This window comes from Dipodomys merriami, unplaced genomic scaffold (assembly GCF_024711535.1).
Source record: "Dipodomys merriami isolate MVZ:Mamm:240054 unplaced genomic scaffold, mDipMer1.0.p SCAF_7, whole genome shotgun sequence".
Lineage (NCBI taxonomy): Eukaryota > Metazoa > Chordata > Mammalia > Rodentia > Heteromyidae > Dipodomys > Dipodomys merriami.
Window position 1 is genome coordinate 35,491,277 of NW_027206290.1, and position 26,168 is coordinate 35,517,444.

At 38.7% G+C, this 26,168-nt stretch overlaps 2 protein-coding genes across 3 annotated transcripts in view; one reads left to right on the top strand and one right to left on the bottom strand.

Annotated features, from left to right (window-relative positions):
* Nucleotides 1-26,168, bottom strand: part of LOC138816535 (guanylate-binding protein 7-like) — a 96,742-nt gene that overhangs the window by 68,904 nt on the left and 1,670 nt on the right. The window contains exons 3-4 of the mRNA XM_070006338.1: nt 16,816-16,895; nt 4,557-4,641 (exon numbers count right to left, since the gene is read on the bottom strand). Of these exons, the coding sequence (XP_069862439.1) occupies nt 4,557-4,607 (51 nt within the window). The 5' untranslated portion in view covers nt 4,608-4,641; nt 16,816-16,895. The remainder of the gene's footprint in view (nt 1-4,556; nt 4,642-16,815; nt 16,896-26,168) is intronic.
* On the top strand, nt 6,452-25,196 carry LOC138816531 (guanylate-binding protein 1-like). 2 transcript variants are annotated; one of them, XM_070006332.1, is made up of 11 exons: nt 6,452-6,533; nt 8,810-9,018; nt 14,204-14,331; nt 16,299-16,408; nt 16,772-16,968; nt 18,709-18,951; nt 19,773-20,053; nt 20,658-20,870; nt 21,762-21,864; nt 21,966-22,159; nt 23,818-25,196. In XM_070006332.1, the coding sequence occupies exons 2-11, from the start codon at nt 8,829-8,831 to the stop codon at nt 23,932-23,934; spliced, it is 1,776 nt and encodes a 591-aa protein (XP_069862433.1). In that variant the 5' UTR covers nt 6,452-6,533; nt 8,810-8,828; the 3' UTR covers nt 23,935-25,196. The 2 variants fall into 2 exon arrangements, with proteins under 2 accessions (XP_069862433.1, XP_069862432.1); XM_070006331.1 differs by having other exon boundaries at nt 6,488-6,710.

The following is a 26,168-nucleotide window of genomic DNA, read 5'->3' on the forward strand; positions in this document are numbered from 1 at the left end:
AATGGCTTTTGCTTTGTGACCTTTCCTGTAACTTGAGAACTGAGAGTGCACAGGGCAAGGGTTGATACATTTTAACAACACAATGGTTAGTTACAACATCAAGAAGGGGCTGAAACAAAGTTATAGGGCTTCAGTCTGTGAATAACATCTTGTGATTTTAATTAGCAGACAAGTATTGAAAGAATAAACCCATAGCTCATTTTATTTCTGTTAGATCAATAGCAATGTCTTGTTTCATTCCTAACTTGAGTTTTCTGAGATGTTGTTGTTTGGAACAGTTTAGCTAAGAGCTAGCTGTTCTGTTATGGTTTCAAAAGTGAGGTTTTTGAATCTGGACCCAGGATGTGGGCAGCTGAGGTAAGAAGAACACAAATTTGAGGCTAGATTGGACTGCATAATAAGACCCTATCTCAAGAAAGAAAAAAGCTTATTATAGTTTTATTTATTTTTATCTATTTTTTTCTATTCTCGACTCCTTTCATTATTATCTTTCAACACTAGGACAAAAGAGGTGCCATTTATGAACCCCAAGATAAGGATTCAAATGTTTTTTTTCTTTCTTGCAATTGTTTCTAACACATTTATAAGATTATTTCTTTGTTGCTTTGTATGTCCTTCCCCCACAGCATAACCCCTGCTTTCACTGTATTTGATGATGGTATAATTGTGGAGGGGAAGGGAAAAAACAAAATGTTTAAATAGGGATACAGGTGGACCCATTGCAACAATGAGATGTACAAGACATTTTGTCAAAAAAAAGAACTTTATACTTCCCAAGGCTATATACAAATTCAACGTGATACCTATCAAAATTCCACCCTCATTCTTCAAGGAAATAGAGGAGGCAATCCAAAAATTCATATGGAACAATAAAAGACCCCGAATAGCAAAAACGCGCCTCAACGGAAAGAACACTGCTGGAGGAATATCAATACCAAATTTCAAACTCTACTATAAAGCCATAGTAATCAAAACAGCTTGGTATTGGCATAAGAACAGACCTCAGGACCAATGGAATAGAATTGAAAACCCAGAAATGAACCTACAGACCTATAGCCATCTAATCTTCGATAAGGAAGCTAAAACAATAGAATGGAAGAAAGACAGCCTCTTCAGTAAATGGTGCTGGCAAAATTGGTTAACTACATGTAGAAAACTAAAGCTAGATCCTTATATATCACCCTGCACCAGAATCAACTCCAAATGGATCAAAGACCTTGAACTCAAAGCAGACACTCTGAAAACATTACAGGATGGAATAGGAGAAACCTTAGGTCTCCTTGGCTCAGGCCGAAATTTTCTGAATAGAGACCCGGAAGCACAACAAATCAAAGAAAGGTTGGACAAATGGGATTGCATACGGTTGCAGAGCTTCTGCAGGGCAAATGACATAGCTAGCAAGATCAATAGAAAGCCCACCGATTGGGAGAAGATCTTTACTAGCCATACAACGGACAAGGGTCTCATATCTAAAATATACTTGGAACTCAAAAACTTAAACCCCCCAACAACAAATCCTCAAAGAAACAACTGCCCAATAAATAAGTGGGTGAAAGACTTAAAGAGAAACTTCTCTGAAGAAGAAAGAAGGATGGCCAATAGACACATGAAGAAATGTTCAACATCCCTAGCCATAAAAGAAATGCAAATCAAAACAACATTGAGATATCACCTCACTCCAGTTAGAACAGCAAAAATCAAGAACTCTAACAACAACAGATGCTGGAGGCGATGTGGACAGAAAGGAACCTTACTTCATTGTTGGTGGGAATGTAAACTTGTTCAACCACTTTGGAAAGCAGTATGGAGGTTCCTCAAAAGACTTCACATAGATCTCCCCTATGATCCAGCAATCCCACTTTTGGGCATTTACCCAAATGTTTACAAACAAGACCACACTAAAGCTACCAGCACAACTATGTTTATTGCAGCATTATTGACCATAGCTAAGATATGGAACCAACCCAGATGCCCCTCAGTAGATGAATGGATCAAGAAAATGTGGTATATATACACAATGGAATTCTATGCCTCCATCAGAAAGAATGACATTTGCCCATTTGTTAGGAAATGGAAAGGCTTGGAAAAAATTATATTAAGTGAAGTAAGCCAGGCCCAAAGAAGCATAGGTCCCATGGTTTCCCTTATTTGCAATATCTAGTATAGGTATGACTCAAGCAGAAAAGGTCAGATAATGTGATGTTAGGAAAATGAACCCTTAAATATGTATTTTAATGTTTTCGTTTCTTTCATGCATATGTTTCTAACGCATTTATAAGATTATTTCTTTGTTGCTTTGTATGTCCCTCCCCCACAGTGTAACCCCCGCTTTCACTATATTTGATGTCAGTATAACATGTGGAGGAGATGGGGCAAACAAGTCGTTTAAGGATTCAGGTGGACCTGTTGCAACAATGAGAAGTACAAAATGTCATGTCAAAACCAGCTTTACAATGTCGGTGGGGGGGGGGTATAATTGGGTGGGGGGAGGGGGGAGGCTGGGAAGGGAGGTGAAGGGTAAACAAAGGAGGAGGCTGCAATGCTTGGTAAGAAATGTATGCATTATCCTGCCCATGTAATTGTAGCCCCTCTGTACAGTATGTTCTCAAATAAAATAAAATAATATTAAAAAAAAAAAAGAACTTTACAACTTTGGTGGGGATTGGGGGGGGGAAGGAGGGGAAGGGGAAACAAAGGAGGAGGCAACAATGCTTGATAAGAAATGTACTCATTACCTTGCCCATGTAAATTGTAACCCCTTTGTACGGTATTTTCACAATAAAAAAGAGGTGCCATTTAACAAAGCCGTTTATGAATATATATATATATGTATATAATATGCAAAACCTGAAATTTATATTTAACTCCAATGAGATGCAGAATTGTTACTTTTATGACTATATATCTCTATTGGCCCTCTCCCAATTTTGTGCTATTATTATCTACATATTAACTTTATATGTTTTGACAATTAGTAAAATAAAGGCTTTATATAACTAATTGCCTGTGTGTGTGTGTGTGTGTGTGTGTGTGTGTGTGTGTGTGTGTGTGTGTGTGTGTGTTGGACAGTACTGGGGCTTCAAATCAGGGCCTCACATTCTTGCTTGGCTTTTCTGCTCATCATTGGTACCCTTGAGACGTGCCTCCAGGTTTTGGCTTTTCTGCTAGCTATTTGGTGATAAAGGAGTCATGAATTTGTCTGCCTGGGCTGGCCTCAAACCTCAGTTCTCATATTATAGCATCCTGAGCAGCATGAGGCACCAGGTTAGCTAATTTAATATCTTTCAAAGAAGCTTAATGAGAAAGTTTAACTATGCAGTGCTTTGTTACAATTGCTTGACTGGAACTGGGCAAGAATGGAAGCACTGGGCTGTCATCACATTCACTAAATGAACACTGGTAACCTGCTCTCCAATGAGGTATCTTGCTGCTGCTTGGAAATAAAAACAGCCCTGTCTTTTGACCAAACCCACTAAGAGTAGAGCTTGCGATGGGAAGAAAGCAAGTCATGATTAAAGTGCCACACTCGCTGGTCACTAGAGTCGTAAGAAGTCTTCTAGAGAACTGTTTCGATGTGGTCATATCTTTTAAGTCAATCTGCAGGAACTTTAAATTTATTTCTGTCAGAAGCAAGATTGAAAAAAGTAAGTTAAATGACTTTAAAGTAGCCCTTAAAGAAGTCAAAAAATAAGGAGGGATAGGCAAAGTGTTGAATAAAGTTACTTTATAGCTCATAATTGTAATCCCATCTACATGAGAGGCTAAAACTGGTAGAATCAAGTTTGAGAGTAGCTTGGGCAAGAAGTTTCAGTGACCACAGTTCAACCAATAAAAGCTGCGTGAAATGTCATGTGCCTGCCATACCAGCTATGTGGGAGAGGTAAATAAGAGGACTGCCACCCAGGGCACAGTCATAAATGTGAAACTGTAGCCCACAGGGTTAAATGTGTGGCTTAAGTGAAAGAGTACTTGCCTAGCAAGTACAAAGCCATGAGTTCAAACCACAGTACTTCCAAATATAAAAATGCACACACACATATATCACATATATTACAACATGTAAATAAAAAGATAGTACACATGCATCATATGTGCATGTGATATAAAATTCATGTATGTGTATGCAACTGAGTTAACAATAAATGTTTAACAGAGACACTTCTGAATTTCTTCTACACTTCAAAATTTATATATTCCAACTATTAAACAATGTGTGGTTCGTATGATGTTCAGAGTTGTTTTATATTTGGTCATTGAGCTGCTTTCCATTTTCTGTCAAGCCCATTGTAGATTATGGATAATTTCCTGAAACTGAGAGATTAAATTTCAGGCAAAGTAATCAAAACAAAATTAAAATGTGGTAGAGATTGAAAACAGGGCCATGATAGACTTCTCTAAAAACATGCCTATTTGCAGAGACCTGAAGTGCATGAAAGAACCAGGCTTGAGAGCTTTAGGAGAAGAAAAACTGCTCACACAAAGACCTCCAAAGCAAGAATAATGTGGACATTTCACAACAACTGAATCTCCCGTGAATCTCAGTAAGTACTACTTACCCAGATGTCTTTTAACAGATCATAGCAAAAAGGGAAAAGAAATGAGAGCATTTGTCAAATCCCAGATGCTGGTATCTCCACTGAGCTGAAAAAAAAATTAGCTTATCAGCAATGGGGGAAGAAAGAACATAGAATTTAAAATTAAACAGAGTTTGTTTTGTTCACAACCATTCTGACTTGGTTCAGGAATTTGGGCAAAAATAAACTTAGCCTCTCTCTGTCAGATAGGTGTTACTATTTTTTTTAATATGTAAAGTCTGGTATTTTATACAGAAAAAAAAATTAGCTTTAAGTATTGGAAGCGGAAAGCCCAACATTGGGTGGCCCCATCTATTTGGCCTCTGGTGAGAGCATAGTGTATCCTTTATTGCATTGTGGGTGGGGTCTTGTTAAGGTTGACATGCGGGACAGAGATGTTGCATGTTGTTGCACAATGTCGCACAATGAGAAGGGGTGGGGGCAGTGGCACTACCTTAAAAAATGCACACTTGTGACGTTTCTTACAAAAACCACAAACATCACCCCTCTGTATGTCACTTTTATAATAACAATAAGAAATAAAACAAAAACCCAAAATCCCCCAAACACAGCCACAAGAAACGTATTGATCTCTTTTAGATGAAAGTGAGGTTGATGGGGTACATGTATGTATGTATATATATATATATATATGTATGTATGTGTGTATGTGTATATGTATATATGAAAAACCACAGTGAACCTCCCCTTGAATGACTAATATATGTTAATAAAAATGTTTAAAATAAAGAAAAGGAACATTTGGAGGCCATGTTCAAGCCACATCTGATCACAGACCCACCCTCTGAACTCCCCTTCTATTGAGAAATAGAAACAATACTATTTATTCAGAATGATTATAGTCAGAACTCTATTTCATCTGTAACATATCAAGTTGAATGATCTAAAAATAAAATCCATTCTTTTTACAATTATTTATGCAGCAAACAGAAGCAACAGGGAGGCCATTCAAGAAGCAGTTTGGAATCAGAATGGCTTGGATACAGATTGATTACAGTGCTATGATTTAAGATAATAAAGGGCTCATTTTCTATAAAATCATGAGAAATACCTGTTTTCAATTTTAACATGCTCTTTCCTAAGCTGACAGCATCTCTAAAAGCATCGTTAGCTCTACTGCGAATGGATCTATTGTTTCCAGAAATCAGACATCTCGAACTGATTCCCCAACTTTGAGGAAAATTTGATATTTTCTGTATCTCTAGGGCATTTCTTAAAAGAGAAAATGCTTTCAAAGATTTCTTTTATCCGATCTAAATTATAAATATATGTAAATTACAGGGTCAAGTGAATACTTACAAGAATAGAATATATTCACTAAAGTATGTTATATGCTTTAGTTATATATTAACTATGTAGTATGTTATATACATAATGGTGTAACTCCTTTGAACAACTAACTTACAGTTTAACAAAATGGATACCACCAGGAAGCTGAAACATGTATTATGTGAAGACGTGGTCAGGGGAGGGAGGGCAGACAAGAGGAGAGAGGAAGTGTGGGTGAATGCAGTCCTAACTTTCAGTGTACACATGTGAAAATGAAGCCAGGTAAACGGAAGGGATGAGTGAGATTGGGAGAGATGGGGGAGAATGATGAAGGGTGACACTGATCAGGATATATTGGCTCATACACAGGCACATTGAATTGAAACTCCTTTGTGCAACTACTTACTGGTAACTTTTTTTTTTATTACTTCCAACAAACAGTTTTAAAGGTTCTGGTTGAGACTTTCTAGCTCCTCCTACCAGGCAGGCTTAGGAAAGCAGCTACACTTGTTGATTCATAGCCCAGACTAAGCACTTTCAGTTTCCCATTACTCTAAACTCTTGCTGTTCTTGTAATGATTTGTTCATACAAGAAAATCCAGGAAGCATCTGGGAGGAGATAAAAGAGAACTGGGTAGCCATTCCATCCAGACTGCGGGCAAAGCTCAGGTAAGAACACTGCCTCCTCTGCTTACAGTGCTCTCTATCCATTTCTGAAGGAGCTCTATCAGGAAAATTATGATTTTATGGTTGGGGCAGAAGTGAAAAAGATTTATAAAGGCCAGTTCATCTTCTTGAAAACTACCGAGACCACAGGCTGCCGCTGAAACTGGGCAGGACACAAAGGTGAGTTGACATTTGGCTATGTCAGGGCAGTACTGGGTTGGTGTTGAATATATAGCTTTGGATGTATCAGTGCAAATACCTGCTTAGTGTTGAGTTAGGCATCAACCTTCAGGCTTCACCGAAGGGTGAAAGGCAGCAGGATGGCTTTCTCCTTGCTCAAAATTGTCTCTATCAACTATTGACAGAGGGTCACTGATGAGCTAGCCTCTCTGTGTCCTGATACAGCTGAGAAATGGAAAGAACTACCTGGGCTCAACCCAACATCCTTTGTAATCAGCGATCTTCTGTTAGAAGTGGTGCAAAGACACTCTTTTCTCAGTGTCTACTCACTCCTCGGCCCTCCCAGTGGAATGAATGCAGGTCCAGCACTTCACGAAAGTCTTTCTCTAAAAGAATTTCCTAAAAGTGTCAGTAATAAGGGCAGCATCTCTGTTTACCTTACCCTCCTCATAACCTGGGACAACTTGCCCTGCCTTCTGGAAATTGTTCATCTGAATTCCGGCTGGACACTAGCCTCATTTATTACCGTCTTATCTAGTAGCACTCGGCACCATCTCTCTTGTGATAATTTGTTTTCCTCCACTCCTTTTCTTCCCCTCACATTATCCTTCCTTCTAGGCCTCTACCAAAGAGAACAAAAGAGAAAGGCTGAAAGTTCATGGTAGAAAATACAGACGTCTTCTTTGAACCACTTTCTAGCTCTCTCGGTTCGCTCCCTGATTTCGTAATCTCCATGTCATAGTTATTTTTTGCACATCTAGTATTTGCAATGGTACATTTGCACCTCATTTTAGTTAGGTTTTCTGTGAAACTAATGAAGCTTACGTTTCTTAAGTTGCTTTGTTTGCACAGGCCCATTCCAAAGAAAGGTCTCTAATTATAAAAGTCAGGTGTTTTTTGTTTTTTTTTAAGTTGTGTTGGTTTCACTTCTAGAATGGCAATGTGGAAAGTTCTCTGAAGCCTTAAGGCAATAAAACAAGCATACATTCTTTGGGTAGGAGAGAGAAATGGACTTCAAAATTCCTAGAAATTATTCCAAGGGTACATATCAAATAATAAAGCATTTATTTTTATGGGTCTCTATCCATTAGAAGAGATAATGGATAAACAAATCAATTATTAACTTCTTGCATATTGTTGAATTGGGAAATAAATTCTCTAAATCCTATTCTAGTTTAGATTTGATCTCATATAAGGTTCCTTCTGTCTCTTTCTTTCTTTCTCTCTCTCTCTCTTTCTCTCTCTTCCTCTCTTTTTCTTTCTTCCTTTCTTTCTTTCTTTCTTTCTTTCTTTCTTTCTTTCTTTCTTTCTTTCTTTCTTTCTTTCTTTCTTTCTTTCTTTCTTTCTTTCTTTCTTTCTTTCTTTCTTTCTTTCTCTTTCTTCTTTTGTGCCAGTCCTGGGGCTTGATCTCAGGGCCTGGCATTATCCCTGAACTTTTTAATTATTATTTATTATTATTTAATTATTATGATGATTATGATGAAGGTGATGTATGGAGAGATTACAGTTACATAAGTCATGGCATGCTTGCTTCTGAGAGCAGGTGAAAGTTTATAACTCACCTTCATAGTGATGGCTTTTCTTTTTCATTTAACCAATGAGGGGTTTCATTACTTTGCAACAAACCCACCAAGAACAAAACAACAACAAAATAACAGGCCAACTTGTGTGGCTGTTCCACAACGTTATCAGAGACTCAGCCTTTTCTTTTTTTTCTTTTTTTGGGGGGAGGGGGTCTGGTTGTGGGGCCTGAACTCTGGGCCTGGGCACTGTCCCTCAGCTCTTCAGCTCAAGGCTAGTGCTCTACCACTTGAGCCACAGCGCCACTTCCAGCTTTTTTCTTTTTGCTTATGTGGTGCTGGGGAATCGAACCCAGGGCCTCATGCATGCAAGGCAAGCGCTCTACCATTGAGCCACCTTCCCAGCCTTTTCTATCTTTGTAGCAATGCTTTTTAATACTTCCATAACTCCCTATAATAATTTTTCCCTTACCTACCTCACTGACACACATAAAAGTTTTCTTTCATGCTTGGAATTTAGGATTTACCATCTAACTACAACAGAATGGAAACTCTCATTCTTGCCCCCCTTCCTTGCAGACAACTGACAACCCTCAACATGGATTCAGAGATCCAAATGCCAGCCCCTGTGTGCCTCATCGAGAATGTAAAAGGAAAACTGCTGGCTAATCAGGAAGCTCTGGACATCCTGTCGACCATCCCACAGCCTGTGGTGGTGGTGGCTATTGTGGGCCTCTACCGCACAGGCAAATCCTACCTGATGAACAAGCTGGCTGGGAAGAAAAAGGGTGAGTGCTACCTGCAAAGCCTGGATGATCCCCTTTTGTTCAATCACATTGTCAGAATGCAGTAAGGGCATGTGAGAGGAAAAAGTAAAGGACAGAAATGGATAGCGAATGATATTCTTCCACATACAGTTGGAATTTTTACTTTTTTTTTTTCTTGGAGGACAGTAGAGAGTGATTTATAAGGACAAATGCACCTCAGGAGATGAAACAGTCAATTCAAAGAAGGATTGACTGCCTAAACATACCCAATATGCTTCAGGGGATGAGGGGAGCACTGGGACTTAGGATTTTATCCAACTGGTTGACGTTACTAGTTGGTCAGAACCTCCCTTGTGGCCCTCCCTAAACCGCTGTCCACTGTGCAGATGCTGCCCCAGTGTGGAAGGGTACATGATTGTGCACTTGACCTTTTTTGCCCTTCCATTTGATGCTCTTTGTCCTTTCTGGTTTACTCCTGACTACATAAGGAGAATATAGGGTCATTAGCCTACTTATTAGCTCAGGATGTGGGCCATCCTGGAGATCGATAGTCTGAAAAGTTTCAGCATTCTTGCTCATGTCTTCCTATCTGCCTAGGAGCTCAGGATCAACCCAGCACTTCTGAGTTTCCCCTATACTCCACTGGCTGAGATCTGAGGATCACAATTCAAAGCCAATCAGGGTGGGAAAGTCTGTGAGACTCTTACCTCCAATTAATCTCTCTCTCTCTCCCTCTCTTTCTGTCTGTCTGTCTGTCTGTCTGTCTGTCTGTCTGTCTGTCTGTCTCTCTCTCTCTCTCTCTCTCTCTCTCTCTCTCTCACACACACACACACACACACACACACACACACACACACACACAAGCTGGAACTAGAGTTCAAGTGGTTGAGCACCAGCCTTGAGCAAAAAAGCTAATATGACACCTCTGTGTGTGTGTGTGTGTGTGTGTGTGTGTGTGTGTATGTGTGTGTGTGTGTATGTGTGTGTGTAATTCAAGCAAGCCAGCAAACTCAGGATCCTGATTTCCTTGGGGTTATGGACCCTGATCTCAGGTTCCAGAGTCTTGCTATCTGTCAGGAACTAGAAAGTCAATTAGGCTTTAGAAAAGATGGCTGCCAAGAATATAGCCCTCCCATTGTTGAGCCACTAGGTTGTTATGAAATGAAACAACTATCATAATACTGACAACCCTCGGGTTGTTCAGAGATTCAGAGCAAGAAATTTAATAAGAATGTTCAAAATTAGATGTTCAAATGAGATAGTTTGCAGCATTTCGAGTTGAGACTGGAGTCTGTATAACAAAGCAGATTGGATACATGACTAGGCTGAGATTGGCCAGGATAAGAAAGTTGTCCTGTTATTCTGGGAATCCAAGGAGATCTGAGAAAGCAATAGGTCAGATAAAGAAGACATGCAAAATGGATCTAGAATATATGCAAGTCTTTGTAAGAAGTCACTGCTGTTTGGGGAAAAAAACAAAAAACAAAAAAACACTTCTAAGTATCAACTGTAACCCTCGTGTTTAAACATTTCTCAATTTGAGAGAATTTGGATGTCTGCCAGGCTAGCGTTGGAGTTTCCAGGGCAAGGTCAAACTAGAACAGAAGGGGGAAATGTTGCAATGGTGGAAGCATTCAACTGAAAAGAAACCATTGTTTAGCTCTAAAGATATAAGAACTACTTTTAATCTCCAACTAGCCAAGCTGTTTCAGCCTCACTAGTGCTGAGATTGTAGGCCTGCTCTACCACATATGGCTTTGATGCCATTTTTATTCTGCCAGCATCATCTTATCGCTGGACAATTTTTCTATGAAAACATTGTTAATTGATCACTCTATGGCATGTCTTTAATGGTCACTAGCTGCTTGGATGAAACATCCAGCTGGAATTATCTGATCCAAGCTGAGAAAAATAATAGACAGAGACAGGCAAGAGTCAGTGTCAATGGTCTTTTTGACCAAATTTAATCAACTAAGAGTGGTTCCTAGGCTAGGATGACCTCAAGCTTATTCTATGATTTAATGCTGACTGTGCTGTAGGTATTTCAACACTGCTCAAACTATTTTCTTAAAAGCTGTGCTTCTGCAGAATGTCAACAGACAACAGCTACAAAGCTTTACAATGAAAAAACAAAATAAAACCAAGAACAAATATTTAAAGGAAAAAATAACTTGCTTGATAAATAAGAACTTATTTCAATGATGATCCATGGGATAAAACTGTCTCTCTATAAGTAACAATGTATCAACACATTTGGTAATAGACCCATACATCTTATGCCTACCCATTGGTAGGCCATAACACCAGATCTAGCACAAGTGATAAAGTATATGGGAGCAAACAAGATACTTTTATTTGAAGACCTGGTGTTGAATTCTTCCCAGTCATATAAAATACAACCATGGGCGAGACCCAAGGCGTTCCCCATTTCTGAAAGAGTGAGGAAGAGAAAACATAGCCTATCACAGAGGGCTTGAGTGTGTCCCTTCATAGGCTTCCTCTATAGAACCTACTCCCAGGGAAATATCCTCCCCTTTCCAAGGCCTGAAGGTGTTTCAGTAGCATATCCCTGAGGTTGAGCTGCCCTATAATCTTCCTGTCTTGAGTTGACCATTGGCTATGTGGAGCATGGTGACTCTAGTCACCCTCAGATGTATTCCTCATAATTAGGCCTCTTTAAATCCCATTGTCTCTTTAAATGTCAACATTTGATGGGGGTCAAGGCTTTCAGGCTCAGAGGGTCAGGAATATAGCTTTCCTATAGATCCCTTTAGTTTCTACTTCCCAGTGTTGGAGGAGAGAACTAATGAGACAAATATCAAGAAATCTGATTGTGTCTGGATTTGAGTTGAGTAGAAAAGGAGACCCACGAAACATGAAAAGTATCAACACACAAAAGGAAGAAGTCTCAAAAAGGGTTGGGACCTGTCAGAACTCCAAGAATTTCCTAGTCTTGGTGTTTGGTTGCCACAGGGACTAGGCAGGGAGGGAGAGAGCAAAGGCTTGAAAGAAAGTAGAAAAGCAGGAGATCAGAGGCAGCCTCTAGCTAGCTGAGAAGACAAGGAAAAACAAAAGGTTTATCCACCCATTCAGCAGACACCATTCATGGCACCAACATGGTACTGGTTGTTGGGGTATGTCAGATGTTCATCAGTCCATGGATACAGTGTCTAAAATTAGGATTGTGTAAAGGAATCTTAAAGAGTAATGAGATAGCCAGGTGCCAGTGGCTCACACCTATAATCATAGCCACTCAGGAGGCTGAGATATGAGGACTGTGGTTCAAAGCCAGCTGGGGCAGAAATGTCCCCATGAGAGGCTCATCTCCAATTAACCACTTGAAGTGGCACTGTGGCTCAAGTGGTAGAATGCTAGCCTTGAGCACAAAGAGGCTTGGGGACAACACCAAGGCCTGAGATCAAAAAAAAAAAAAAAAAAGGGTAAGGAGACAATAGCAATAGTGCTTTATTAGAACAAGAGTATACATGAAGGGTGGGGCAGTTGGTTCAAGGAAGGTTTGACCAGGTTTATTTTTTCCTTTAGTTTTTAGGTTTATTTTTTATTTTTATTTTAGTGTCTCTCACTTAAGTCCAAACTGGCCTTGAACTTGTGATCCATCTACCTCTCCCAGCTGTTCTCTCCCCTGCCCTGCTCAAAGTTAGGCTTTGATCTTCACTTACTCTCAGGACTTCAGTCAGTTTGCAAATTCTCCCCCCATTATCCTCCAGTTTGTTCCTTTCCTAGAAGGAATTCACATATAAACTAAGACTTATTTTTAAACATTTATAGAATAATACCATATTTCCATTATTCTTAAATGGTGAAAAATATTTCCCCTAGGATTAGATATTTTTGTTATTGTAATATACATAAAAATTATACTTATAACTATTTTTATGAATACAGTTATTGCTTAAGTAAATTCACCTTTTTATTTTTTTTTTTTTGGGTCCGGTCATGGGGCCTGAACTCTGGGCCTGGGCGCTATCCCTCAGCTCTTCAGCTCAAGGCTAGCACTCTATCACTTGAGCCACAGCGCCACTGCCGGCTTTTTTTTTTCTTTTTGCTTATGTAGTGCTGAGGAATCGAAGCCAAGGCCTCACGCATGCAAGGCAAGCACTCTACCACTGAGCCACCTCCCCAGCCCCAAATTCACCTTTTTATGTAGCTATTCACCTCTATCCATAAAGAAACTCTATAACCATTAAGCAACTAGTAACTTCCCATTTTTCCATACCCTAGCCCCATTCTCCATTCTCTCTGTATGAATTTTGCCATTTTAGGAATGTCATGTAAATAGAATTAGACAAGATTTTCCCTTTTGTGACTGATTTCTTTAATTTAGGACAGTGTCCTTAAGGTTCTTTGATGTTAGGACATGTGTCGAAATTTCTTTCCTCTTGGAAAGAAATTGCATGTGTACACCCCAACTTTCCCACCAGTAAATGTTTGGTATAGGAAGTTGGCCTAACAGCATGCTGCTGAGCAATTGCATCTTCCTCTTCTTTCCTTCCACAGGATATTTGAACTTCTTTTTATTAGTTTTACCATCTAAAAACTGTAATGTATTCCTAACTAGTTTATTATTGATTAAATCTATTTTTAAATAACTCATTTTGTGTGTATTATTATTGGTACTGTTAGTAGCTAGAAATGTAAATGCTTTATTCATATTGATTTTATATGCAGTATATTTGCTGAATTCATTGATTACATCTCAGTGATAAGTGGAATACATAAGATTTTCTAAAGAAAAAAAAAACCATGTCACGTGTTAACAGATATCACTTTGTGGTGATCTACATTTCCAATCTGGATGCCTTCTCCTCCATCTTCTTGTCTTTGGGTGAACCTTGATAGGACTTCTGTAGTACTATCTGGAATATAAGTTGTCTAAGTGGATTCCTTTTCTGTTTTCTGACATCTCAGAGGGAATCTTTTTAGCCCTTCACCATTGAGTGTGATGTGGCTTTCATATATGACCCTCCCTGTGTTGAGACAACTTATTTCTATTTCTAGTTTATTGAATATTTTTTAAACATAAAAGTACTGAATGTGTTTCAGTTACTAACTTGGTATCATTTCTCTAGTTTAAAAAAAAGCAATACTAGATATGGTTCTCCTTAGCTCTCTTAACCATTATATTAAATTTTATGTCGATTTCCAAGACTATTGGCTCACTAAATCTCTCTTCTGTGCTTTGCAGGCTTCTCTCTGGGTGCCACAGTGCAGTCTCACACCAAGGGAATCTGGATGTGGTGTGTGCCTCATCCCATAAAGCCAAAACACACCCTAGTTCTGCTTGACACAGAGGGCCTGGGAGACGTTGAGAAAGTAAGGACTGAGGATTCAGTTTTGGATTAAGGCCTTCATTTCTGAATATTCTCCATTCTAAGTAGTTTCTCCTTAAATAAGAGCTTGGATTTAGCCATAATATGACTTGGTATTTTTACTAATCTGGCATGAAACTGAGATTAACAACCAGAGGTAAGGAAAAAGCATTCCTAAAACAGAATTCTAATGGAAGGGCAAGATGGCCAATGCACAGTATTCTAACTGCTAACAACAGGCTGTAAACTAAGCAAGTAATCCCGCAATGTAAAGGCAGTACAGATGCATTTAGGGTCACGGATGTTATTCCTACAGACAACCTGTGTTAAAGAATTGCAGCTGGGAAGGTAGCTCAGTGGTAGATTGCTTGCCTTGCATGCATGAGGCCCTGGGTTTGATTCCTCAGCACCACATAAGCAGAAAAAGCTGGAAGTGGAGCTGTGGCTCAAGTGGTAGAGCACTAGCCTTGCACTGAATTGCTGAGGGACAGGGCCCAGGCCAATAGTTCAGACCCCATGACCAACAACAACAAAAGAAGCAGTTTGAGCCAGCGCCCGGTGGCTTATGCCTATAATCCTAGCTACTCAGGAGGCTGAGATCTAAGGATCATGGTTCAAAGCCAGCCTGGGCAGGAAAGTTCATGAGATTCTTATCTCCAATAAACCACTCAAAAAACTAGAAGTGGCTCTGTGTCTCATGTGGTAGAGTGTTAGCCTTGAGCTAAAGAGCTTAGGGACAGCACCCAGGCCCAGAGTTCAAGCCCCATGACTAGCAAAAAAAAAAAAGTATTGCAGTTTGAGATTTTGTGACCTTGTGTTTAAATTTAAACTGTTGCTAACTTGGTAACCTTAAACAAATTGACTTCCTTCAGTCTCACTCTGATATGTCAGGTGGATATGATAGAATTATTTTAAATAGGAAGTGGCGCTGTAGCTCAAGTGGTAGAGCACTCGCCTTGAGCTGAAGAGCTGAGGGACAGCGCCCAGGCCCAGAGTTCAAGCCCCACGACCGACAAAAAAAAAAAAAGAATTATTTTAAATATTTAATAAGGTAAATCATATCTCAGGAGCATCATAAAAGCTACTAGTGTTATCACCTTTTTATGGGTCATTGTTGCTATAAAAAAACAGCCTGGTGCTGGTGGCTCACATCTGTAATCCTAGCTACTCAGAAAGCTGAGTTTTGAGGATCACGGTTCAAAGCCAGCCCAGACAGGAAAGTCTGTGACATACTTATCTCCAATTAACTACCAGAAAACTGGAAGTGGTACTGTTGTTCAAGTGGTAATCTGCTTGCCTTGAGCTGAAGAGCTCAAGGACAACGCTCAGGACCAGAGTACAAGCCCCATGACCAACTAAAAAAAAAAAAAGGAAACATGCTGGGTGCTGGTGGTGGCTCATACCTGTAATGCTAGCTACTCAGGAGGCTGAGGTCTGAGAATGGCAGTTCAAAGCCAGCCCAGTCAGGAAAGTCCATAAGACTTTTATCTCCAGTAAACTACCCCAAGAAGAAGTGGAGCTGTAGCTCAAGTGGTAGAATGCTAACCTTGAGCAATAGAATTCATGCCTCAAGACCAACACACATACACACACACACACACACACTAAGTGTATATATATATATATATATACATATATATATATGACATATATCATATATATATATGATCATTTTCAATTTAAATTGCATTTAAGACTTTAGAGTGTCTGCCAGCCTAGACTGTTTTATAGTTAGCTATGAGTAATTATAAGAAGTACTAGAGAGCACAAGGGAAAACTAAAAATACTAAAAACTCATTCAAAGCTCAAGGCCTATGAACTTGGATTCAGATTCCTTCTATGGGACATTACTGTAAAAAAGTTCTAAGTACCATTACCACTAAATTACCATTAATCACCTTTACCACTATTCTTCTGAGAAGTATTATGAGAACAAAACTTACTCCTGTTCAAACATACTCTGATTTCCAGGGTGACAACCAGAATGACAGCTGGATCTTTGCCCTGGCCATACTTCTGAGCAGCACCTTCGTGTACAATAGCATGGGAACCATCAACCAGCAGGCCATGGACCAACTGCAGTATCCTTTTTTATGGTGCAGCCCAGCACAAAGTCAGAGGGGAGATGTGTCTGAATACACACCAGCTGCTTGACTCTAAATTTGGACAAATTCAACAGGAAAAGTGAAAACATAAAAATAAATTGATTACTTAATTACATACCACATAAACAGTAAAAAGCCTGAAGTAGTGCTGTGGCTCAAGTGGTAGAGCATTAGCCTTGAGCCAAAGAAGCTCAGAGACAGTGCCCAGGCCCTGAGTTCAAGCCCCATGACAGGAAAAAAAAAAAGAACAAAGGCAAAATGAAGATTTGCAAATATGTTAGACTAATATGGGATGGGAAGCTGTGTTCTTTTTGCTAGTTTTCCTTATTAGCAACTTAGCTATGTGACAGAGCTGACAGACAGAATCAGATCAAAATCCTCACCTGAGCAGACTGAGGTAGAGGACTCAGCTGACTTTGTGAGCTTCTTCCCAGACTTCGTGTGGACTCTGAGAGACTTCTCCCTGGAGTTAGACATCGATGGGAAAACTGTCTCAGCAGATGAGTACCTGGCAAATTCCCTAAAGCTAGTATCAGGTAATAAAGACTTACAATGGTAATGAAGTCAAAACACTAGAAAATAGTGGGGTTTACTTTTCTGGTCACAGTTTTCTTAACTTTTACAGTTTTTCTACTTCTAAGTGGATATTTGTGAACATTAATGTTTAATAGGATCAAGTATCTTGGTTTTGCTTTTTTTATTGTAAAGATACTGTATAGAGGGGTTACAGTTACATGAGTAAGATAATGAGTACATTTCCTATCAATCATTGTTACCCACTCCTTTGCTTTTCCCCTACTATCCCTTCCCTCCCCACCTCTCCAACTCCTCCCTCCCCACACTGAAGTTGTGAAGTTTGTTTTTCAACATGTGTCTTCTATGTCTCATTGTTACAATGGGTCAGTCTGTATCCTTGTTTCAGCATGTTGTTATTTCCCTTCCCCTCCCCACATTAGAAAAATGTATAGACAAGATGCAGGGCACCGGAATCAAATACAGTGACAACAGGGGCTATACCATGGGGGAAGAATGTAGAAAAGAAAGAAACAAACAAAAAACCAATCACATAATATATTATAAATAACAGCAACAAAGGAAAAACCTCTTGTGTCCCTATCTTGTGTTCATTTCACTTAGCATCATCTTACATGGTCATATGTACATAGCTTTTGACCTTTTCTGTCTGGTAAGATTATCCTAGATGTATACTAGTTATTGCAAATAAGGGAAACCACGGAACTTATATTTCTTTGGGTCTGGCTTACTTCACTTAATATAAATTTTTCCAAGTCTTTTCATTTCCTAACAAATGGGGCAATGTCATTCTTTCTGATGGAGGCATAGAATTGATATATGTGTGTATACATATATGTGTGTGTGTGTGTGTGTGTGTGTGTGTGTGTATATATATATATATATATATATATATATATATATATATATATATATAGTAGTAAAGGGAAAGTGAGAGGAAAAGATACTTGATCCTAACCAATCCAAATGCCCCTCATATATATATGTGTGTGTGTGTGTGTGTATATATATATATATATATATATATATATATATATATATCACTTTCCCTTTACTACAATTAGGTTAATTTTATCTTTTTACTAAGGATTGTAATTCTGTATTTAAGTAAAAAACATGAAGTGCAATGACTATGTATTTTGGGAGAAAACTGATTAAAGCATTAACAATATCATAGTCCAAGTGTTGGGAAACTATAGTCCATAAATAAATGATGACCAGTACAACCCTGCTAGCCATTATGGAAATAAGTTATATTGGAATAATATTCTGTCCCTTCACTTACGTATTGTCCATGAACTGTAACTCATGCTATAGTAAATATTTAGAGAAGAAACCACTTGTCCATAAAAAGTAAAAGTTAGGGGCTGGGAAGGTGGCTCAGTGGTAGAGTGCTTGCCTTGCATGCATGAGGCCCTGGGTTCGATTCCTCAGCACCACATAAGCAAAAAGAAAAAAAGACTCATCAAAGGGGCTGGGAAGGTGGTTCAGTGGTAGAGTGCTTACCTTGCAGGCATGAGGCCATGGGTTTGATTCCTCAGCACCATATAAGCAGAAAAAGCCAGAAGTGGCACTGTGGCTCACGTGGTAGAGCACTAGCCATGAGCTGAAGAGCTGAGGGACAGGGCCCAGGCCCAGAGTTCAGGCCCCACAACCAATTAAAAAAAAAAAAAGTAAAAGATACACGGTTCGACCCTTTTCAAGAAAATGTTTGCAAATCCCTTTCTTTAACCTTTCTATAGGTAACGGTCACAAAGAAAAAAATTTTAACCTGCCCCGGCTCTGTATCCGCAAGTTCTTCCCCAAGAAGAAATGCTTCATTTTCGATAGGCCAGCTCACCGAAAGAAGCTTGGCAAACTTGAGACATTACATGATGATGAACTGGACTCTGAATTTGTGAAACAAGTGGCAGAATTCTGCTCCTATATTTTCAACAATTCTAAGACAAAAACGATTTCAGGAGGCATCAAGGTCAATGGCCCTCGTGAGTACTTTCCCCAGTCCTCTGCTTACTATTAAACCTAAAAGAACACGAAAAAGCATCCACTAAGTTCATCTTTGAAAAGTAAAAATCTACACTCATTGTGTGAAATGTTAGATGGCACCAACATTTTTTTCACTAGATTTTGTTAATCAAATTTCTTGATAGAAAAGCAAAGGATGAAAGAAAAATAATGCTTCAAATTGGCCTAGTAGCAAAACCTGTCGTCGCCAATAGGATAGCCACTAAACATGTTATGGCTGTTTAAATTCAAATGTAATTTATTTAACACAAAATTAAAATTTAAATAGTAGATGGCATGGTTGTATTTCAAGAGCTCCTATCTACCTGTGGCTGGTGTGCTGTACTAGCACATTTAGAGAGTTCTCTTAGATAATGTTGTTTTCTTAATAAGCCAATAGAAGATGGCCTGGTGATTAAAGTAACATCTTTTGTTCCATAAATACCGATCAAGTGCTCACTACATTCAGGGCTGATGATACAGACATAAATGAAAGTATATGGTGCCTAATGGTGCTTTGGTTGATGAAGATGGATGTAAACATCCGATAGATACAGGCTTATGTAGTCTAGGCTTGGCATTCTCGTCTGACGTACACATCCATCACTAGGGGAGCTCAACAGCATCAAGTCTGGCTTGGTAGATCTGGAATAGGGGCTGAGATACTACATCTCTAATAAACTTCGAAGTGATGCTGATGACATTGACACTATAGCAAATAAGTGACCTTTTCAGAATTGCATAGGACAGAGATATGACTGCCAATGTAAAACAAACATTATCACCTGATCTGTATACATAGGTCTCCAGAACTTGGTGCTGACCTATATCAATGCCATTAGCTGTGGGGATCTACCATGCATGGAGAACGCAGTTCTGGCCTTAGCCCAGATAGAGAACTCGGCTGCAGTGCAAAAGGCCATTGCTTACTATGTCCAGCAGATGAACCAAAGGGTGCAGCTGCCCACAAATACCCTCCAGGAGCTGTTGGATCTACACAGGGCCTGTGAGAAAGAGTCCATCGAACTCTTCATCAAAACCTCCTTCAAAGATATTGACCAACAATTTCAAAAGGAATTAGCGGTAATTTTTCCTTTCAGGTTTATACAGATTCAAGTTTTACAAAGAAAAGTTCTATGAGGAAATTAAAATGTGTGTTTATTCTGGGGAGGGGAATTAATGCTAGATTTTAAACTTCACTACTGATAATTATAATAATCAAAAATAATATTATTATGAATTCAAAGTTTTGAGACATTTCTCCTGTCATGAATAAGCTAATGATATTCCAACTAATAAAAATTAAATGCATATAAGTAACAATCCATGGGGATAGCCACTGTTATCAAATTGATTTAATATTCAAGCCAAAGGCAAAGCAATATTTAGTCTCAGCTATCTGGGGCAGGCTTTCACTGAGCCACATTTGTATCATGTGCAATCAATGGTCTAATGTGAGAAAGTAATTTACTGCTCAAGACTGCTCAAAGCTACCCATTTCTGCTTTTACCTTCACTTCCAAGGAGAAAAGGACTTTATTATTTTTTAATGGGGGTCAGGAGGAGGTATATGGACATTTTGTTTTCCTAGAAACCATAGCTTTTCTTCTTGGAGAAATGTTTCCAGAAATCCTGAGATCAATCTAATGTTTTCCCTGTTATTTTCTATTTCTTATGTTTACTTAAAGGCCCAGCTAGAAAGAAAGCGAGATGAGTTCTGTACAAAGAACATTAAAGCATCTGCAGATTGTTGCTCAGCTTTAATTCAGGAAATTTTCAGCCCTCTAGAAGAAGAAGTGAAACAGGGAATTTATTCTAAACCTGGAGGTTATCGTTTCTTTACTCAGAAGTTACAGGAACTGAAGAAAAAGTACCAAATGGAACCTGGGAAGGGAATTCAGGTAACTAAGATTTATCTGTGTCTCCTAGGAAGGTGTGACAAACCCCTTTAAACAGCAATGTGACATAACCTAACATTCATTTTTCACTCAGTGAGATGCGCAGGAGTCTATTATACTAGACCCACTCATGTTAATGTAATCACTTAAAAATCAAGTCACAAATTAAATTATTGTTACTGCCATCTGTTATTACAGCTGAACACTTTATGTTGAATGGAACAGAAACTCACTGATGGACCTCTTACACAACAACAATAAGTCATCAGTTTGGGCTCTCTGGTAGCTTTGAATAGCTGGATTTAAGATTTCAAATAATATATCATCTGTCTCTCTCTCCATTACTCTTCTCATCCCCATACTTCTCTTCCTTTTTTCCCCCAGTCCTGGAGCTTGAACTCAGGGCCTGGGCAATGTCTCTGAGCTTCTTTTGCTCCAGGCTGTTACAACACCACTTCTGGCCTTTTCTGTTTCTGTGGTACTGAGGAATTGAACCCAAGGCTTTATGCATGCTAGGCAACCACTCTACCACTAAGCCACATTCCCAACCCTTTCTTCCTTTCTTCTTTCTTCCTTTTATCTTTCTCCCTTACTGGAGAGTTTCATCCTCCAGTAAGCTTACCAGATATCTGAATACTGTACCATGAATTCCACTTAGAAACCTCTGCCTAAAAGGACAGAGATTCCATTTTTCCTAGTATAGGATTCTTATAAAGGGCATTGCTAAGTGCTCAATCTAGCCAGTCTAGATCATGTGACCATGCCTGTGATAGGGAACCTTGGCCACTAGACACATCAAAATCAAAAGGAGCAATTAGGAAAGAAATGTTGGGGGGACAGGAATAAATATGATGCTATTTCTTGATATCAATTCTATATTCTCTGGAATTTAAGGCTGAAGAGATTCTGCAGCAGTACTTGGAGTCTAAACAAGATGTGGCAGATGCACTCCTACAGACAGACCAGACTCTCTCCGAAAAGGAAAAGGAGATTGAAGGTGAGGAACAATCCTAAGACTAGAGGGCCTAGAAAGATCTGAAAAAGCTAAAGCAAACATGGCATCACCATTTACATTTTTTTCTTGTTTTTCCTCTTCAGTGGAACGTGTGAAAGCTGAAGCTGCACAAGCTTCAACGAAAATGTTGGAGGAAATGCAAAAGAAAAATCAGCAGATGATGGAACAGAAAGAGAAGAGTTATCAAGAGCATGTGAAACAGTTGACTGAGAAGATGGAGAAGGAAAGGAAAGAGTTGATGGCAGAGCAAGAGAGGACCATTGCTCTTAAACTTCAGGTATCTCAATATATCACCTTCAGGTTTCTTTCTGTTTCCTCTTCACTCTTCATTGTACAAACTGAACATGACAAAGAGAGCTTACAACCCCCTAAGTGACCTTGCCTGCTCTCTTGTGTCTGCCAAACTGCCTGCATTCTGCATCTGGTTATTAAGTGAGTGCAATTGTGTTAAACTCCACTTTCTTTCAGGACATCCTTCCTTTAAGGACAGAATTCACGGCTATGAAGCATGCAATTTTTTTTTATCACTATCTCTTGCTTAAGACTACCTGAAGGGCTGGGAAGGTGGCTCAGTGGTAGAGTGCTAGCCTTGAGCTGAAGAGCTGAGGGGCAGCGCCCAGGCCCAGAGTTCAAGCCCCACAACCAACAATAACAACAAAAGACTACCTGAAGCAAGAAATGTATTTTTATTACTAAAGAAAAGAAACACAGACATTGATAAGAATAAGTAACTCTTATTTTAAAAGGCCCTATAGCTGGCTATGTATCTGAGCTACTTTTACTATATGGTAGAATCCACGATGAATTTTTCTATCATACTTGCTATGACCTAGCTCTAAGGAAACCTTTATGAGCAGAATTTCTCCGTCTCCATGATAGTCTGCCACTCCTACTTGTCTTCTATGCCCTGCTCCCATTTGTGTTGGGTTGGGAGTTCTGCGCAGAAATTCAATCTGGTCATTCTGCAATTATGACCTCCCTTCCTATCTTCTCCCACCCATCCAAGGCATAGAGGCTTAGATCAAATTTCCTTCTCTAAAATACATGGATGAGATCTGAAGTAGCAGGGCACTGGTGGCTCATGCCAGTCATCCTAGCTACTCAAGAGATCTGAGGATCTGAGGATCATGGTTTGAAGCAAGCCCAGGCATAAAAGTCCCCGTGAGACTTGTATTTCCAATGATCTACAAAAAAATCAGAAGTGGAGCTGTGGCTCTAAGTGGTAGAGCACTAGCCTTGAGCAAATGAGCTTGGGAACAGTGCCCAGACCCTGAGTTCAAGCCTCACAACTGACAGAAAAAAAATTTGAAGCCAAACATGCCTCCCTAAAGAAAGCGGGTTTTTGTTTTTGTTTTCTTTCACTGTTGAAAAAAGGAGGCACAAAGCCAGAAGACAGAGAATTTGAAGTTTAGCTGGGCAGTGATGCTTTAAACTAGGAAGCAAAAGGCTTCCTAGTTGGAAAGAAAACCACTGGAAGAAAAACATTGGGAGAAAAACCAACGTTGGTAATTTTAGGCTCATATATTAGGAGGTGCAGCTTAAACAATTTCATAGCTGAAAGACATTCAGATGTTATCACATGCCGACCTGCCCAAGAAGTATAATAAAAATTAAGAATAAAGAAAATGTGGGTGGGGGGGGAAGGAGGTGTAGTTGTAGAGGTGGGAGGGAAGGGATGGTAGGGGGAAAACAAAGGAGGAGACAACAATGCTTAATAGGAAATGTACTCATTACCTTGCTGATGTAACTGTAACCCTGCTATACAGAATTTTTACAATAAAAACGTACAAAAAATTAGAAACACAAAAGAAAATGTCACTAAGAAATTGCATATTATAAATCAATAATTATAAAAACTGTGTAGAATATGCATCTATTCAATGCTATGGATCTTAATTATCCATTTATCTTCCTTTTAATTTTTTTTTAATTTAGGAACAGGCCCGACTACTAAAAGAGGGATTTCAATCAGAGAGCAGACAGCTTCATAATGAGATACAAAATCTCCAGAAGAGGATGTCAGAACCAAGGCGTAGATGTGTCATATGTTGAAGACCTAAAGAATAAAGTTTATTTTTTTAAATCACCTTTACTCAAGACATAGCTGAAGCAAGTTTAGAATTTGGAACATATGTCAGTTCACTTAGTAATACATAGGTCTTGTAACATAATACCAAAACATTCAGAACAATATCTGAAAGCATGTTGATCTTCTTTAAAAGACTGTAAATTGTGCATGAATGCTTTTAACCTCTGTGCCAATACAAGGGATATCACTGAGATCATTTAGGAGAAATGTAAGCCTCCAAAGGACTACCAGCAGTCAGACCTTGAACAAAGTCTTAAGTAAAAATCTTGGCACATAGGCACCAGTTTAACTGAATCAATGGGTCCAAAAATTGAGGGAAGCCATCCTAGTTCTTACTGAAGACATACAGTTCTCTGTTACAAGAAGAGTGTTCCCTCTATTAGAAAATGTGATTTCTAAACACAGGCAATAGATAAGGCTCACTGATGGGTTTCCATACTAAAGTAAACAACATTATATAGAAATATGGAATGACTATATAGTCTCCACAAAAAAGATGGGGGAAAAAAGCACACTAGCACGAGAAGGACTTTGATTATGAAGATTTCTTCTTCTTGTTCAATTCATCTAGATTATAACTTTAATGGGACATTTTAGATAGTTGACAATGGATTAACAGTAACATGGTATTTATAATGTATAGTTTACTCCTAGTAATGTATGAGCTGGAAAGCTGTATTTTACCTTGTATGCAGTACTGAAATTCGAACTCAGTACCTTGTGCTTGCTAGACAAGTATTCTACTATTTGAACTATGTGTCCAGCTCTGCAAAGGTAAAATTTTCTTTTTAATGAGAATAGCTAAAAGAGTGGGGAGTAGGGAGGAGAAAGCAGGAGAAAACGAGGGAGGGGATAACAGTTAAAAAAGAACTGTACTCATTACCTTGCTTATGTAATTGCAACACTCTTGTTCATAACCTTTACAATAAATAATAAAAAAGACAAAGAAAAAAGATCTACTCTAATGTTTTGTTTGTAATTGGAAAGCCTAATTAAGCCAGGGTTTTTCTAATTATTATCAGTTAAGTTCAAAATTCTATTGATTTTCCAAGAGAGACTTTGTTTTGATATGTTGTGATCAATAAAATGTTGCTCCTATTATTACTTCATATTCTAATTGCTAAAATTCCAAAGTAAGTAGTTGAAGTTTTTAAAGTGATTAAGAATTGTTTTTAAACTTGTATTTTTCACACGACTTTTCTTTCTTTCTGTTTTAAACTAAAAATAAAGCTCTTCATTTTCATAACAATGGTTGGCTATTTTTTCTGTGAAAAACTAGAAATTAACTATTTACAGCTTTGCAAGCTTAGAATTCTCAATTCTGCATGTAACACAAACACAGCTATAGGCAGCACATAAATTGGCTGTATTCCAGTAAAACACTATCTTCAAAATAGATATCAATAGATTGTACACCTCTACAGAAACCCTGACCAAAGTTCTATATAGCCACTTTATGTTGTTTACATTTAGAAAAATCACAGGAAGGCAGGGCATGGTGGCATGTGTCCATAATCCCACATAAGTGGCTAAAGCAAGAGGCTCACAAGAGACCAGCCTGGGCTACACAGTGAAATTGTATGGATAGGCTGCCTATATTAGGAACCTGAAAAAATTATGTGATGTTTCAAGATATTTTATGCTCCAAAAAATGCAGAGAAGTAGTTAATGCTATTAAGTGCTCACTAAAAGCCCTGATGCTTTTTCTTCTAATTTTTAAAGGTATGTTCTTACTTTGTGCTTCCTTCCCCTCTTCTCCCCTTCCCTTCCCTCCTCTCCTTCCCTGTCAAATGCCTCCTCACAGGTGACCATGATGCTGCCAAGCAGTATTTCTTCACTTGAACTTGAACTTCATAGTGGTCCAAGCAAGACTACAACACTAGTTTATGTTATGTAGATAGATTTTTAACTTTTCTTTCTCAAATGGCATTGTTACAAAGGAGTAAGATATTTGTTATTAATAATAATAAGTGAAAAAACTTTGTGGTAGAAAAGAGTAACACTGCCTTCAAAACCAATAATGATCTGTTGACTCATGCTTGTATGCTAGCGACTCAGGAAGCTGAGATCAGAAGGGCTTCACTTTGAAGGCAGCTCATGCAGAAAAGTCTGCTAAATTTCTTCTTAAAAAGAAAAAAGCCAGCAAAAAAAAAAAAAGAGACATAGCTCAAGTAATAGAACATGAATTGAGCAAGTA

Excerpts from the sequence above, each read along its gene's own strand:
- LOC138816531 (XM_070006332.1), top strand. The coding sequence starts at position 8,829 with ATGGATTCAGAGATCCAAATGCCAGCCCCTGTGTGCCTCATCGAGAAT. Across the intron at positions 14,332-16,298 it reads GCCTGGGAGACGTTGAGAAA|GGTGACAACCAGAATGACAG; the intron begins GTAAGGACTGAG and ends TCTGATTTCCAG. Across the intron at positions 20,054-20,657 it reads AATTTCAAAAGGAATTAGCG|GCCCAGCTAGAAAGAAAGCG; the intron begins GTAATTTTTCCT and ends GTTTACTTAAAG.